Here is a 19,275-nt window from a genome sequence, read left to right as displayed (position 1 = left end):
CAGACCGATATCTCGGTATCAATATAACTTTACAGACCGATATCTTGGTATCAATATAACTGTATAGACGGATATCTCGGTATCAATATAACTGTACATACCGATATCTCGGTATCAATATAACTTTACAGACCGATATCTTGTTATCAATATAACTGTATAGACGGGTATCTCGGTATCAATATTACTGTAAAGACCGATATCTCGGTATCAATAAACTGTACAGACAGATATCTCGGTATCAATATAACTGTACAGACCGATATCTCGGTGAACTACCTTAAAATGTTTTCCTTTTGTATTAAAACCGCAACTATAAATAATAATTTCAGGTGACTTGGGCCGGGTTCGTTTTGCTATGCAGAACAGTATGATCACTTGTATCGCACGGTCAACGCTTTAGTAGACGATGGCAGTATAATGGATTACTGTGCAGGTATATCTGTTTACCTGTAAAACACTGGGAGACAACATCCTGGTAGACATATACAAGTTATCTCTATAATAGATGGTAGCTTGTTAATTTTGAACAATACCTCAGGGCTTTCAGTCGACATGACAAGGACTTAAACACACCTGGTACCCTTTACATGCAATCTAGCAATAGTACATAGCTTGGTTGTTGCCAATGTTTTTCCCTATACACCCAGTTCGTTTCTTTGATTAAATCAGTAGACCAAGACGCGGTCAAAAAGTTTTGTGAACAATAGTAAGCCTGCCTAACAGACATTTTGTGGATCGTCTGTTTCGAACAAAGAGCGAGTGTGTCAATCGGTATCCATAGCCTATCTAGGCTGTTACTTATTACTCACGCAATCTACAACAAGTACAACAACGAAAAGTGGCGGATTTAAATAAAATATAGTGCCCCAAGGTCTTTGCAATTATGAGGTCTGAAGAATCTCAACTCGTTAATTTGAACTTCAGTTATCTTAAAGTGATGTATGGTTATAGGCATATCACAGCCTGAGGTACTAATGTACCGTAAGTAAGAATAGAACGTTAGATTGGTATCAGAATTGTTTTTTTTCAAAGGAGTCGACAGACCGATATCTCGGTATCAATATAACTGTACAGACGGATATCTCGGTATCAATATAACTGTACATGACGATATATCGGTATCAATGTAACTGTACATGACGATATCTCGGTATCAATATAACTGTACATGACGATATCTCGGTATCAATATAACTGTACAGACCTATATATCGGTATCAATATAACTGTACATGACAATATCTCGGTATCAATATAACTGTACATGACGATATCTCGGTATCAATATAACTGTACAGACCTATATATCGGTATCAATATAACTGTACATGACAATATCTCGGTATCAATATAACTGTACATGACGATATCTCGGTATCAATATAACTGTACAGACCTATATATCGGTATCAATATAACTGTACAGACTGATATCTCGGTATCAATATAACTGTACATGACGATATCTCGGTATCAATATAGCAGTACAGATTGATATCTCGGTATCAATATAACTGTACCTACCGATATTTTGGTATCAATATAACTGTACAGACTGATATCTTGGTATCAATATAACTGTACAGACCGATATCTCGGTATCAATATAACTGTACAGACCGATATCTCGGTATCAATATAACTGTACAGACCGATATTTCGGTATCAATATAATTGTACATGACGATATTTCGGTATCAATATAACTGTACAGACTGATATCTCGGTATCAATATTACTGTACAGACCGATATCTCGGTATCAATATTACTGTACAGACCTATATCTCGGTATCGATATAACTGTACCTACCGATATCTCGGTATCAATATTACTGTTCAGACAGATATCTTGGTATCAATATAACTGTACAGACCGATATCTCGGTATCAATATAACGGTAAAGACCGATATCTCGGTATCAATATTACTGTACAGATCGATATCTCGGTATCGATATAAGTGTACAGACCGATATCTCGGTATCAATATAACTGTACAGACCGATATCTCGGTATCAATATAACTGTACAGACCGATATCTCGGTATCAATATAACTGTACAGACCGATATCTCGGTATCAATATAACTGTACAGACCGATATCTCGGTATCAATATAACTGTACAGACCGATATCTCGGTATCAATATAACTGTACAGACCGATATCTCGGTATCAATATAACTGTACAGACCGATATCTCGGTATCAATATAACTGTACAGACCGATATCTCGGTATCAATATAACTGTACAGACCGATATCTCGGTATCAATATAACTGTACAGACCGATATCTCGGTATCAATATAACTGTACAGACCGATATCTCGGTATCAATATAACTGTACAGACCGATATCTCGGTATCAATATAACTGTACAGACCGATATCTCGGTATCAATATAACTGTACAGACCGATATCTCGGTATCAATATAACTGTACAGACCGATATCTCGGTATCAATATAACTGTACAGACCGATATCTCGGTATCAATATAACTGTACAGACCGATATCTCGGTATCAATATAACTGTACATACCGATATCTCGGTATCAATATAACTGTACAGACCGATATCTCGGTATCAGTATTACTGTACAGACCGATATCTCGGTATCAATATAACTGTACAGACCGATATCTCGGTATCAATATAACTGTACAGACCAATATCTCGGTATTAATATAACTGTACAGACCGATATCTCGGTATCAATATAACTGTACAGACCGATATCCTGGTATCAATTTAACTATAGAGACCGATATATCGGTATCAATATAACTGTACAGACCGATATCTCGGTATCAATATTACTGTACAGACCGATATCTCGGTATCAATGTTACTGTACATACCGATATCTCGGTATCAATGTTGCGATGAACGGTATTATCTCAATATTTCGTTTTCAATATAGCGGAACAGTTGACAATTGAATAATCTCCGATAATGCGGTCCCGCCAACAGTTCAGTCTGAACGCTTTTACAGTTCGAGTTTCGTCCCCTGTCTACAACCCTCAACCATTTTGTAAGGCGTCCTAAAGAGACATTCACTTGTATTCACCATGTTACCAACACAATCAACACTTAGCAATCGAGTTAATGAGCACACACTTGTTGTTGTTGCTGGTATTGTGAAGAAGATCCAGAAATTAACCCCATCCTAATACAACCCACCTTTACGACATCTGCTATACAGTAACGTTAGGTAATTCGAGCGAGGTATTGTATTAGACTTGACAAAGAGGCTGCTGAACAAAGGTGCACTTGAAGCTTCGGCCATAAAATCGTTGTGGTTCAGGCTAAGTAAATGTAAATAGTCATCGCTGAAACAATGCATGGCTTCAGAAGCTCATGATTTATGGCCAAAAAAAAGACAAAGAAAAGAAAACATGAAATACACGCGACTAGATACATCCTGTGGATATCGTAAACGTAACAAAGAGGTGATATTGATTTGACCCTATCTTTTAGCATTGTTTAATACTGAATGTCTTTTAGGTCACCTCAGACGAGGTCTCAGTTGGCTTTGTTCCCAGTTCAGATTGTTGACTTCTTCAAAACCTCTGTGACGATTTCAACAAATTTTTACATGAAGGTTCCATGGTTAAAACTAAACCAAAAATGTTAATTACATAGACCCAACCCCGCAGGGGCCTGAGAGGCGCCGTCATTTTGGTTAACATTTTCAATAATCTACTTCAAAGATATGATGGAACCAGGTGTTCCTCATAGATGGAATGGTCCTCAGGTGCTTGAGTGAATTTCATTTTACCCGAATTTCCATTTCCCCTTGGGAGGGGAAATATTACTATTGATTATATAGGGCAATAGCGGTTTTGGATATTTTGGCATTTTGTATTTTGTTTCAGTTGGAAAAATCAATGATTGTAGTTTGTTGGTAGGCAAATTAAGACCCTGACTCGCCACTACGGAACTGAATGATTTTTTCAGGCTCTTTGTGAAGATTAAAGTCTTAAGATGCTTCATCAAAATTGTGGAAATTATTACCCCGGAACACGCATCGCTCGTAAGTGAGATAGTATTTTTTTTCTATACATGTGATTTATGTATCTCTTATATATATATATTAAAAACTAGAATCATTTTGCCAGGAAAGCCACTGTAAAAAGCCGTATTTTGACTATATATACTATTTTTTGTCATATCACAATAACAAATAACAGTAGTATAACAGCTCAGATGACTGCTCAGGCCTATAGGCCCCTTGTTTATAAAAACCAAGATAATCAAATATTTTGTTCCAGATTTCAATCATTCTGCAATGGTAATGAACAGAATAACTAAAAACTACATATAGTATACATATATTATGGACAACTGTAAAACTACTGTATATTTAGATTTTAAGCTTAGAAACCTTTTAAACGTTATGTAATCGAATAAAATAGCGCACTTGGGTTACCTATAAAGGAATGTATTTTCACCTTCGATTTAAAAGCAAATTAGGCTGAGACTACTGCCTTATCTTGCCCTGTGATCATGCGGGAAGTTTTTAAAGAATTTAAATGCCAATTTGGTTTAATTATCTTTAAAATTCCTAATTCAAATGTGTATCAGTACCTTTCACCGAATCCATACTAATTTTACTGAAAAATATTTATTTCGGCAACATTTGAAATCCTTTGGACTCAAGTCAAAGACTTTATTTAGAATGATTATTGAAAGGACTTTTACTGCCGCAGAATACATCAAGATCTCCAATCGGAACACCTCGCCCTTGTGTCTTATCCTAACGAGACACAGATAAATACGTTGATCTTTGTCATTCTTCATCTTCCGCGTCATCCTATACTCATTCGATTGATCATTCGCATTGGTCACTTTTATGCTTAACTTACAATATGTGTTAAGTTTTATTGAATTAAATTTCTCCTATTTGCTGGAAGATGCAAAACTACACATACACATACACTGTTAATATATCATGTTCACGAAGCTTTATAATTGGCGATTAAGTTGTGGTATGTCATTGATACTTTTGTATTATACATTTTTTCAAATTTTATCTTTAAATAGTTATGTTAATAATTGTGAGTTACTATTACGGTAGCGGTGCAACACTTAGATGTCCTGGAGCAGAAGTTTGGCGCATTTGTATATTGCTGTTAAGATTACATAAATGAAGTGTGACGTCCTGTGAATTTTAATTAACAATTGAACATTTTAATAAGATATGTAACACTGAAATTATACAGACTTATCACTGAAATTATACAGACGTATCGCTGAAATTATACAGACGTATCGCTGAAATTATACAGACGTATCGCTGAAATTATACAGACGTATCGCTGAAATTATACAGACGTATCACTGAAATTATACAGACGTATCGCTGAAATTATACAGACGTATCACTGAAATTATACAGACGTATCGCTGAAATTATACAGACGTATCACTGAAATTATACAGACGTATCGCTGAAATTATACAGACGTATCACTGAAATTATACAGACGTATCGCTGAAATTATACAGACGTATCACTGAAATTATACAGACGTATCGCTGAAATTATACAGACGTATCACTGAAATTATACAGACGTATCGCTGAAATTATACAGACGTATCACTGAAATTATACAGACGTATCGCTGAAATTATACAGACGTATCACTGAAATTATACAGACGTATCGCTGAAATTATACAGACGTATCACTGAAATTATACAGACGTATCACTGAAATTATACATATGTAACACTGAAATGATACAGACGTATCGCTGAAATTATACCGATTGTACATCACTGAAATTATACGGAAGTATCACTGAAATTATACAGACGTATCACTGAAATTATACCGATTGTACATCACTGAAATTATAAGGAAGTATCGCTGAAATTATACAGATGTAACACTGAAATTATACAGATGTAACACTGAAATGATACAGACGTATCACTGAAATTATACAGATGTAACACTGAAATGATACAGACGTATCGCTGAAATTATACCGATTGTACATCACTGAAATTATACGGAAGTATCGCTGAAATTATACAGATGTAACACTGAAATTATACAGACGTATCGCTGAAATTATACAGACGTATCACTGAAATTATACAGACGTATCGCTGAAATTATACAGATGTAACACTGAAATGATACAGACGTATCGCTGAAATTATACAGACGTATCACTGAAATTATACAGACGTATCACTGAAATTATACAAACGTATCGCTGAAATTATACAAACGTAACACTGAAATTATACAGACGTATCACTGAAATTATACAAAAGTATCACTGAAATTATACAGACGTATCACTGAAATTATACAGACGTACCACTGAAATTATACAAATGTAATACTGAATACTGAAACTTTTTGTTGCAACATATGTGGTGTTTAGGTCAAGTATGATTATCAGTAAAGTCTTACTTCATTGTAAACACAAAGTATATCTTAGCTAGGACATCTATAAAATAGGGTCAATCTTTTTCTTCTATTCTCTTGATTCATCAAACTGAATAGCTTAAAACTAAAGTCCATGCATTACATCTTAAAAATGAAATACTGAGAGTTTTAAAAATCGTTACGTTCTTCTTTCCCTATGCTTAGTGATTTCGAATTTCAGAAAATAATTGACTTTTCTTGAAATCTGTTTCACCATTGATTTCATACCTAATAACAGATCTTTATGCTGCACAAATTAACATACTAAGTTTGAGAAACACGAGCACACATCGTGCAAATAAAATATATGATTGATGCTATGATCGATGGTATCAAATAGATTGAAATGTGAAAAGATTCATGTAGCACAATCAAAAAGTGTTTATATGTGACGTTTCGAAACGTCGCATATAAACGCTTTTTGTTGTGCTACATGAATCTTTTTAACAATCCAAACTTACCAACCAGAAGAAAATGTTTAGGAAAAAATGGACTGAAATGTAAATAGGATCGTTTCATATAGTTTACCCGTCTCGTTTGAATTTTATCATGATATACATGCGTTGTAAATTAGCTTCCGACTCTGCACGGAACCCGTCGGGTACTTTAGGGAATTTCCAGAATAACCCGCCATCGTGCGTAAAAGAAGTCTTGAATTATCAAAAAGTTAATTTGTTATCATGTTTTCCTCATACTTTCAATTGTTAATAAAAACGTAAGGAAATTTGCTTGTTAATGATATCGGCAGTATTAAGGAAACTTATGGATTTCTGAAATCCAATATATCAGGACGCTATCCATTATTTCGTTAACATTCAAAGAAGGTCTTTGGGTCTTAACAGATTGATAAGTATCTGATTGGGTGATATTTCCTCGTTCCTTGTGTTAATTTCCACCCCAAATGTTGTAATAAGAAAACAATCACGGAAATACAAGTCATTCAATTCTTCGTAGGCCTTTTATAAATCGGCAATGTTTTGTATCTCTGATAACAATAAGGAAATGTGTGACAACAGGACTGAAACAAAGTTTTGGCCAGCTCCAAAATCATCTAAAGCAACACTCTACACTGGATCAATGTATGTGCCATGGCTCTATCAGGAGATAATGTATATTTCAAAAATGCGCAAATATGTTCTAAGAGCTTTTATGTTATAGAAATAGGTAATCGATGAAATCGATTCTTTGTTTTCAAAGCGGTACATTTCAGTGATGATTTTATATTGGTCATTGTGCAATGCGGACATTATGAATGTACAATCAATGACGTGATAATTGTAGATTTCAGAACCAGTTAATGCTATCCGTAGTGAATACCCATACAATCGACGGATAACCGTATAGTGGGAGTCTCGTTTGAACAAGAGCTATTTCTATTGTACTATGTTATTAGCAAATGAACCTAAAAGGACTGGATGTAAATGTTGTAGTTTTCATGTCCATAACCCATCGTTCCTAGAATTTAGTATACACGTCACAGATAGACACACATTATGTAGTTAAGTATACTCGTCACAGATAGTGACACATTATGTAATTAAGTGTACTCGTCACAGTTAGACACACATTATGTAGTTAAGTATACTCGTCACAGATAGACACACATAGTGTAATTAAGTATACTCGTCACAGATAGACACAGATTATGTAGTTAAGTATACTCGTCACAGATAGTGACACATTATGTAATTAAGTGTACTCGTCACAGATAGACACACATTATGTAGTTAAGTATACTCGTCACGGATAGTGACACATTATGTAATTAAGTGTACTCGTCACATATAGACACACATTATGTTATTAAGTATACTCGTCACAGATAGACACACATTATGTAATTAAGTGTACTCGTCACAGATAGACTCACATTATGTAATTAAGTATACTCGTCACAGTTAGACACACATTGTGTAATTTAGTATACACGTCGCAGAAAGACACACATTATGTAATTTAGTTTACTCGTCAGATATAGACAGACATTATGTAATTTAGTACACTCGTCAAATATAGACAGACATTATGTAATTTAGTGTATTCGTCACAGATAGATATACATTATGTAATTATGTATACTCTTCACAGATAGACACACATTATGTAATTAAGTATACTCGTCACAGATAGACACACATTATGTAATTAAGTATACTCGTCACAGATAGACACACATTGTGTAATTTAGTATACACGTCGCAGAAAGACACACATTATGTAATTTAGTATACTCGTCAGATATAGACAGACATTATGTAATTTAGTACACTCGTCAAATATAGACAGACATTATGTAATTTAGTGTATTCGTCACAGATAGATATACATTATGTAATTATGTATACTCTTCACAGATAGACACACATTATGTAATTAAGTATACTCGTCACAGATAGACACACATTATGTAATTAAGTATACACGTCACAGATAGACACATTATGTAATTTAGTATACACGTCGCAGATAGACACACATTGTGTAATTAAGTATACTCGTCAGATATAGACAGACATTATGTAATTTAGTGTATTCGTCACAGATAGACACACATTATGTAATTAAGTGTACTCGTCACAGATAGACACACATTATGTAATTAAGTGTACTCGTCACAGATAGACACACATTATGTAATTAAGTGTACTCGTCACAGATAGACACACATTATGTAATTAAGTGTACTCGTCACAGATAGACACACATTATGTAATTAAGTGTACTCGTCACAGATAGACACACATTATGTAATTAAGTGTACTCGTCACAGATAGACACACATTATGTAATTAAGTGTACTCGTCACAGATAGACACACATTATGTAATTAAGTGTACTCGTCACAGATAGACACACATTATGTAATTAAGTGTACTCGTCACAGATAGACACACATTATGTAATTAAGTGTACTCGTCACAGATAGACACACATTATGTAATTAAGTGTACTCGTCACAGATAGACACACATTATGTAATTAAGTGTACTCGTCACAGATAGACACACATTATGTAATTTAGTGTATTCGTCACAGATAGACACACATTATGTAATTAAGTATACTCGTTACAGATAGACACACATTATGTAATTACGTGTACTCGTTACAGATAGACACACATTATGTAATTTAGTATATTCGTCACAGATAGACACACATTATGTAAATAAGTGTACTCGTCACAGATAGACACATATTATGTAATTAAGTGTACTCGTCACAGATAGACACACATTATGTAATTAAGTGTGCTCGTCACAGATAGACAGACATTATGAAATTAAGTGTACTCGTCACAGATAGACAGACATTATGTAATTACGTGTACTCGTCACAGATAGACGAACATTATGTAATTTAGTGTATTCGTCACAGATAGATACACATTATGTAATTAAGTATACTCGTTACAGATAGACACACATTATGTAATTTAGTATATTCGTCACAGATAGACACACATTATGTAATTAAGTATACTCGTTACAGATAGACACACATTATGTAATTACGTGTACTCGTTACAGATAGACACACATTATGTAATTTAGTATATTCGTCACAGATAGATACACATTATGTAAATAAGTGTACTCGTCACAGATAGACACACATTATGTAATTAAGTGTACTCGTCACAGATAGACACACATTTTGTAATTAAGCGTACTCGTCACAGATAGACGAACATTATGCAATTAAGTGTACTTGTCACAGTTAATCCACCACAGATTTAACCACATTCTATAGTATGATCAAAAAGTATTATTATATAAACTTGTAACAGATCCTATGAAATTACTATATGTATAAATCGTACTGTAAGATTGTTATATATTTATATTTTAATATTTAAGAACAGGAAAAACATGATAATAATGGTTAAAGTTACGTGAAGTTACTGGAAACATATTTTTAAATTTCATTAATCCCAGATAAACACATCATGGGTAGCTCACAAGATATCATAAACACCAGCGATGTTAACTATATAATGACCAAACACCACTAGTGCGATGTGAGACCCACATGGGTGGAATCATGTAGGCGATAAACCAATCATTCAACCAACCAACCAACCAGCAACTTCAGAGTGATATAGACTAGACCCTCACAATATGACCCGTTTACAACATGCCACAGACAACAGTATTGTGATACTCGAAACGGAAACGATCATATAAGTGTCTGAACAGAAAATAAGTAGACATATACTGAACAAAAAAAGAAACGCACAAAGTTACCCCCCCAGTTCCTGCAGTACACCTTAGCTGTAAGGAAATAATGGAATATTTGGTCAGGTATTACCCCCTTCTCAACAATCTACCCTAAAATCAGCCAATCGTGACGATGTCATTGTGTGACTTTGCGAGCTTCTTTAGTCCAAATCAAGCGGCGTGATCAAGCCAAGCCGGAGTTTTTCAAACAAATAATCTCAACACAATGACAATTGTTTTATTCTCATAAACAATACAGTGTAGAGAATACATATATACAAATGAGTGGCAATAATACATGGTGGAACAGGATGGCCATTAGTATTGTAAATTAGTTATGTCATTAATATTGGTAATAAATTTAGCCAATGATGTCAATTCATGATGTGTTACATATTTGAATAATTTATGATATTTAAATGTGTTTGGTCTTTCATATTAATATCTGGACATATGTTTTCGCCTACTATTGAGAATTGGTTGATGTGTACATGTAAACAGATAACGGATACTCTAAGTTCAGCCACATTAATTTTCCACGTTGGCATTTTGATTTCGCCATTGACTGAGATGCCACGCTTAACGCAAATTCAGAGGGGTAGATCAATTGCGATGTTGATGGATGGTCATAGCCAAACTGCTGTTGCACGGCAGATTGGTGTTGGCCCGTGTACAATTAACCGTCTCTGTACACGTTTCCGTGCTACTGGGTTAGTTTCCGATCGTCCCAGGAGCGGTCGTCCGCGTGTAACGACCGCACGACAAGACAGGGCGATTCGATTGTCGCACTTGCGTAACAGATTCAAGACTGATGTAGAGAGACTGCGTCGCATACCTTAGGTACTCATGGCAGACCCATTAGTCCTCAAACTGCTAGGAACCGCTTGCGTACCGAGAGAATCATTGGTCCACCTCTGACACCACGGAGGCGGCAAGTGCGTCTTGACTGGATGCGCAGACATGGCCCGAATAGGTTTGGGATGCGTCGATGGAGGCGTGTGATGTTCACCGACGAGTCTAGATTCTGTCTGTATCGCTCAGACGGAAGAAAAAGGGTATATCGCACACGCGGTGAGCGTTTCGCCGACGCATGCGTGGTTGAACGCGATAGATTCGGTGGGGCTTCTGTAATGGTTTGGGGAGGCATCTCCCATGGAGTAAAATCCCCCTTAGTGGTCCTGGATCAAAACCTCAATGCCGTTCGATACAGAGACCAGATCCTCCAACCACATGTCCTTCCACTTCTCAGACGTCATAACCTAATTTTCCAGCAAGACAATGCTCGACCGCATGTTGCCAGAGTCTGTCGTGATTTTCTCACGGCAAACAACGTTCAGCCTCTGGAATTGCCCCCATATAGCCCCGACATGTCTCCCATTGAGCATCTGTGGGATTTGCTGGACAGGCGTATTAGGAAACGTCAATACCCCCAAACTAACTGCGCCCAGTTGATCGCAGCATTAACCCAAGAATGGAACAACATTCCCTTAAGGCGAATAAATGTTCTCATGAATTCAATGCAGAGGAGAATCCGTACAGGGATTCGTGCAAAAGGTGCCCACACCAGGTACTGAAGTGTCATTTTGTTTTTCGCGGGTATCCCACTTTGAGTAACTACTGATGACACGAGTGACGTCACACAGACTTTTCTTCTACAGTATTGTAAAGAGTAGACTTGTCCCTTCATATTGATAGAAAATTTTGTACAAATTTCCAAAATATCATAGGGAATTGATTGTATAATTTAATTGTGCGTTTCTTTTTTTGTTCAGTATAGTTAGACAAACCCTTCGCCATGTAATTAAGCTGAGTGGAAAGCTGGACTGATGAGGACATTTTTCTGTCGACGTTTTAATTTTGACACGCTTACATGCACATCAAGGTGATACACACATATCATCAACAATCATGTATGCTATTTTACTTTCACATTTTTTGTTCAACTTAATCAACAAAACATGCTTCAAATTGTGTGTTGTACTAATTAATTTAGAAAAAATATCAATTGAAGACAAAAATGGAAATCAGAATAAATACAAGTCCCTTATCAACGAAAATCAAATTCCGCATAAAAATTCCACAAAGACAATGAATAAAACAATAATTAAAGGCAAACAAATATAACGGTGAAATCACGTGGTCTACAGGTGTAAATGTTTCCTGTATTATACGATGATCCCGCCGTACCTGTAATGTCTCTCGTCAAATCCATTCTGTCAGACACCAACTATCTACGACGTCCTTAAATAATGGTATACTTTTACATGTTGGTCCACAACCCACATTAATCCACAAAGTCCTGATAAAGCCTGTAGAGCAGGAAATAAGTCATTTATATATATCCCCCCCCCCGATATAAAGCCATGTATTTCACTAAAAGGTATCTCTTTGGGAGTGGCTGGGAAAGTCTAAAACATATGATGTTGTCAATAAATAACTGATAAATAGTCAATGATATAAGTATTTCATCTTAAATTGACTTCGACAAGATATAAATCCGTACATCATAATTATTGTTACGATGTCGATGCAATCCAACACCCTGTAGGATATACCATATCGAACAGTTTAGACATGATGTCAGAACTTACAGGTTTTACTAGGGTTTCATAATAAAAATAATAATAATTTTCGAGGTTCTTATAAACCGCTTTATCACAACCTAGTTCGTAGGTCGTCTCAAAGCGCCTTTGCAACCAGCCAATACCTTTCTCAACTCCCTGGTGAGCATACAGCCAGAGCTGCCATTTCGGCGCTAACGGCTAGCATTCAACAATTCTAGCACTTCCCAACCACGTACTCATTTACAGCTAAGTAGACTGGAACACACGGAGTAAACTATCTTGCTCAAAGATACAACACAGTGACGTGCAGTGACTCGAACCCGCAACCCTTCGGTCACTAGCCCGGCGTCCTGATGGGATAACAACATATCATGTTGGAATACATTGACGATACACCACTCATGGGTTGAATTAAACGGGCTTCACATTAACCAGGTAAAATACAATAGCAAACTGAAAAATCAGCTATTAACTAATGTACATTGTAATAACGGAAAACTTTTTAGAAAATTCTGTTTCAAATTGATATGCATTATGTAATTAAATAGCAAAAAAATGTAGCTGAACTTTCACTGATTCATACACGTTTCAACTGTCCAGGTATTAACTTTAATGTGAACATCTAACATCAATTAACGTCAATAATGTAGATAATTATGTAGCTTCATTCCCGTGTCAATTGCCATGTTACAAGCATCAATATACATATTAAATAAAGGAATACTGTAATGTTGTATTTATCGCTTAACTTGATTTAGCGCCTTCGAACAGACGCTAGGAGCTCCAACATATTGGTACCGCTAAAACAAATACATTTCAAGTATATTAAGCCTAAGTATCACCTATATATGTAAACATGATTGTAGACAGAGTTGTACACACATGTATTGTTAACCCGGGGAAACGTTAAACAGATACCCTATAGGCAGCTAGTCATCTTTAAAGTAAATCCTGAACGCGTGTCATAGTTATGAGTCAGACGTGAAATGTACACCATTATATAAATGAAATATTCAGATGTATTGACAAATAAATGTTGTGTAATTAGCGGGATACATCGCCATTCCGCGACACAGGTAGACAGAACACGAACGTGAATAGGACCCAAGCTTTACTTCCAAGTGAAATAATGACATTCATTCGACGCTAACCCGGCCTCTTTCAATAAACCTTTTTCTAAAGACGTGTCAAATTCAAACTTACAATTTTGCATCCTGGTAATGAAATAAATTTTATGTAGCATTTCATGTGATTTAAACGGGAAATCTTTCTTGTAGTTGAGTTAAGCGTTAGGAGGTCAAAACAGTATGTTTATATGATTCCTGCAATATTTAGTGCTGAATCGAAAGAAATAAAACCGACAAGAATTCAAACTTGTGCAAAATAATGACTTACCTTTTATCCGAGATCGGAGTCCCAGTAACAGGAAACCTATGAGTAACGCCCTATTTAAGGTTAAATACATCTTAAATGTGTAATAATCTCCACGAAACAGATTGGTAGCCTGGTAGTCGTAGTCAGAGGTACCTCACAAAGAAATATCACAGACTTCGTCACAAGTTAAACTAAAGCATATCCAGTTGGTCAAGTTCAGGTCCGTATAAATACGATAATTTTCAATACTACTTTTAGTTTATGCAGGTCGCTGTGACCACAGGGCACGCGGTGTGAAACGCTGTCAGGTCGGGTGTGGTACGTTCTAGCTATATCCGTAAATGTCAACATTGTGGTAGAACGTGTCGGATGTTCCTGAAATAACGTATCACATATCAGGCTCAACAATACCACATTTCTCTCTTGCTCAGAGATAATTTCTTCCGGGAAGAAGTGTTGTATTTTATCATTAAAACTGATCTCCGACGACAACTAAACTGTGTGGTATCTCTCTTTTTGTTCTCCCATTACAAAAGAATGTGTACGGTACTGATGTATTAGATAACGACTGGACATTGATTATACACTGTAACTGTTGCGCATCATTAATATGTCCTCGTCGAGGTGAAATGCAGGTGCAAATTAATACACTTGGTTCAGTATGTGTGTAACTTGTATCAGCTGAACTAAAGTTAATTTGAACTCCCGCGTGTAACAAATGTTCATCTATAATTCAACGTGCGTTCAGAAACGACTAATTCAATTTCTGAACTCAGTGGTATACTAAAAAATAGACATGTACATTGTAGTCAGTCACTCAGATACAGTAGATTACTCAATTGTTCATGCACAATTATCTTCGCAGACAGACCACCCTGTTCTTATTCGTGAGTGGGTGTAATTTGTGTTTCATGCAACATATATTTCTTCAGTTAAACATAAAAGAACGTTCCTGTGAAACTTGAATTCGAAGAGACGACATTTCGGACATCATACAAACCCCCAATCTATCACGTTTGCCGAGATCATACTGTTAATCTTTCAATTTTTGCGCAAATATTTATTTCTGCAGTAATTCTTCCAACGTCATATTCATATAAACAGACATTATAGCTATATAGAGAGTATACACATTTAGGTTTCCCTTTATGAAATACGATAAATTCAGGGCACGTTTATATTTTAATTTTAAAAGGCGACTTTTCAATGTTTGAGTGGTTATCTGGTTAGGGAAGGAATTTTTAAAAATCTGAAATTCTCTCCGTACCATACAAGCCATACAAGCCATACATGGCAGTCCACCACTTTACGTGCATCATATCTACATGTACATTATTCAAGTGACGATCGCTGACAGCTCTATTCAGGTAAAAGTATTGTGTGGTTTCCTTCCTATACAAAATGCTATATCAAGATCGGCGGCTCGACACATTTTCTCGGGTGCTCGACATATTATATCGAGCACTCGACTGAGAAATTTCGTATGAATCGAACCATGATAATAGTATGGTGATATACTCAGGAACGTATATGTCGAGTACTCGAAATAATAAGTCGAGCGCTCGAGATAAAAAGTCGAGCTCTCGAGATAACAAAGGTAGAAAATAATATTGTGCATGTCCTAAATGTACCACTGTATTAATTATATTTATTGTGATCTGAACACTAGTGATGAGAGTCAGTAATTTGTAGTCAAAGACCTTCACTTCTTAAGTCAGGCCCCTGTATCTCAAAATAAGATTTTTTTTATACATGTACAATCCATACATGTCAAAAATACAACTTAAATAAAATAAAAAGAGTCATACACACTTACATTTTGCAAACTAACTTCCAAATACAAGGCTTAGTAATTTGTACTTCTGGTAGAGAGTATATATTTGCGAGAGTCGTTACATGAATGTGGCAGTAATTAAAGCTGTTTTTTTTCGGGATAGGCAATTCATCTTTTCGCTCTGAAAGGAAAGGAATTAACAAATCTTCCCTTTTGTAATTCATTTTGTGAACGTCTTTTGGGGGCAAAAAGACATGAAAACTTTGGCGAGATATGACACAGATTCTTGTATTTTGGTACTCGGATTAAGGTCCAACAGGTCGCGGGGTTTCTAATTTTGTATTCAACACAGCATCTTCTCACGATGTACCTACATACCAAGTGCGAATACCTTGCATCAAAACAGTAGCAGAGATATGCTCCTGACACCTATATTTCTGCGTCTATGATCAAACGTCAGAAGATGTCACTATAACCTTTCTTTGATGTGCAACTGAATACTTTGACATGTACAAACGATGTCCGGTGCCGAAACAAGAAAAAGTGGCTGAGAAATTTCTGCATTTGACGTCACAATGACATTATTTTATTCGGTAGGCAACACAGCGCCTTTTCGTGATGTACAACGGTACATGCCTACCTATCTAGTCTCAATTGTCGAGATACGCTTTGGAAATAACAATTCTGCAAGGTCAAAACATTATGCAAAATCTTACTAGGGTATACAAAAAAAGGGACTTCTTATTTTGTATCTATATTCCATTATGTACTGACCAATACTTGAAATCATTTGGGTTCCCCGCCCCCCTCCCCCCCGCCAATATTTCTTATATTCTTCCCATAATGTGGAGCGTTGGCTTGTTGAGCAACCTGGACACTCTAGGGGTTACGCTCTCTGCGCCGCTATAATATGGTGGGTTCAGTGTCCACCGCCTTGTGGATGAGCAGGAAGACTAGTTTGATCATTTGATGTAAATCAAAATAATCTCGCTTCAGCATAACAGTTAACTTTACTAGATTTTAAGTCTGTTGTCGCTTACCTGTAATCTTCCAAAGACAGGTATCAGCCTAGTGATTAGTTAGGTTACTTGACCCAGAGACCAATCAAATAGCTAGCCGCGTACCTTCAATATTACAATGACAGATGCAGGAAACAAGAGCCCAGAGGGTCTGAATCGCAAACCTGGATATCTAAGCAATCATAGCAAAATATTCTCCAAATGAGATCCAAGGGATTATGCCAGACCCCAATGCCAATTCTTGTAGTGTGTCTGGATTAGATTTTTCATGCTCAGCAATCTAATGTATGGTTATGGGGTGGGGATCTCAACTGTTTCCAAGCTGTGACTCAGAAAATAGATCCCTAGGGTTGTGGCCAGACCCCAGGATCAATTCTAATATCATGACTGTATTCATCTCTTTTGACCAGCATTTGTATTTATAGTCTTGGGGTGGGGATCTCAACCGTTTTAAAGTTATGACCCAGGGGTTAAGTCTGCAAAGGTGGGGCAGACCCGGAGTCCATCCTGGAAGCATATGTGCATTCATCTCTTTATACTCAGCAATTGCATATATATATGGCTACAGGGTGGGGATCTCAACTGTTTCCAAGCTATGAATAAGAAACTAGGTCCCTAGGGGTTCGGTCAGACCCCAGGGTCTATTCTAATACCACGACTACTTTTGTCTCTTTATGCCAAGCATTTGTATATATAGTTCCCAGGGACTGTCTCAAAGGGTGGGGCCAGACCCTAGGCCATCCTGTAAGCTAATGTGCATGCTTCTCTTTATACTCCACAGTTGTATATATGGTTATACCGTGGGGATCTCGACCATTTCCAAGTAATAAACCTTTTCTGGCCCCACCTCTTAGCATGGGGTGGGGGTGTCAGCCCCACCATTTGTACAATTTTGAATCCCTGCCTCCCATGAATGCCTCTGACCAAAAATGATCAATATCTATGGCATAATTCTACAGAAGAAGTCGTTAGTAGCAATATAGCCAAATTGCCCCCTTTTGGACCCTCCCCTCAGCCCAACCAATTGTACAATTTGAATCTCCACTACCGAGGGATGCTTCCAGTCAAATATGGTTGATATCTATCTCTTAGTTCCAGAGAAGTTGCTTAAATCAATATAGCACAATTGACCCCTTTTAGCACTGCCGCTCAGGTCCCTGGGGGCCGGACCCACAGTTTACACAAAATTGGTTCCCCTTCACCCAAGAATGCTTCAGACCAAATATGGAACAAATCCTTTCATTCCTACAGAAGAAGGATTTTAAAGAATTCGCTATATTTCCCCTATTGGGCCCAGCCCCTCCATTTATACAAACTTTGTTCCCCTTTTCACAAGGATGCTTCTGACCAAACCCTTTCATTCCTACAGAAGAAGAAGGATTTTAAAGAATAAATTGGTGTTTCCCCTATTGGGCCCCGCCCCTCAGACCCCTGGTGAGCCAAACCAGGGGACAGTATGTAGAGGGGATTGGCAACTCTGCCCCAGTCAAGATTCTATAGCACGTCGCTTTTGTGTTTGTTCACCGAACCGCGAAGTCATCGAGAGCCCCTCTCGATCAGCCCGCGCTTGCGCACTAGCGTTGAAATCATGGTTTTGATAACGGTTAGCCCTGGGACTGTGTATTAGTAGGTCTTCTTTTTATTCCAGGGATAGGGCTATCGTTGCCACTATGTCTAGCCTTTCGGCTGTGTTGGTGGCTATTACAACAAATCACATTTCGTACAGCACGTTCCAGTGAAAATAATGCTAATATTGACACTTTTTGACACAAAAACAGCACAAGTTATTTGTTATGTTTTGCCATAAAAATTAGTACTACACATCAAAAAATTATTCAACTTTCTATCGCTGTAAATTTCAAAA

The 19,275-nt window shown here is 36.7% G+C and overlaps 1 protein-coding gene across 1 annotated transcript in view; it reads right to left on the bottom strand.

Moving 5' to 3' along the window:
* LOC110445511 (neuronal acetylcholine receptor subunit alpha-10-like) overlaps positions 1–15,215 on the bottom strand; it is a 43,956-nt gene extending 28,741 nt beyond the window's left edge. Inside the window, exon 1 of the mRNA XM_021490181.1 lies at positions 14,640–15,215. Coding sequence (XP_021345856.1) covers positions 14,640–14,709 — 70 coding nt within the window. The 5' untranslated portion in view covers positions 14,710–15,215. The remainder of the gene's footprint in view (positions 1–14,639) is intronic.
* Positions 15,216–19,275: the final 4,060 nt, after the last annotated feature.

This window comes from Mizuhopecten yessoensis, unplaced genomic scaffold (assembly GCF_002113885.1).
Source record: "Mizuhopecten yessoensis strain PY_sf001 unplaced genomic scaffold, ASM211388v2 scaffold2317, whole genome shotgun sequence".
Lineage (NCBI taxonomy): Eukaryota > Metazoa > Mollusca > Bivalvia > Pectinida > Pectinidae > Mizuhopecten > Mizuhopecten yessoensis.
This window is presented reverse-complemented; position numbering and strand designations above follow the sequence as displayed.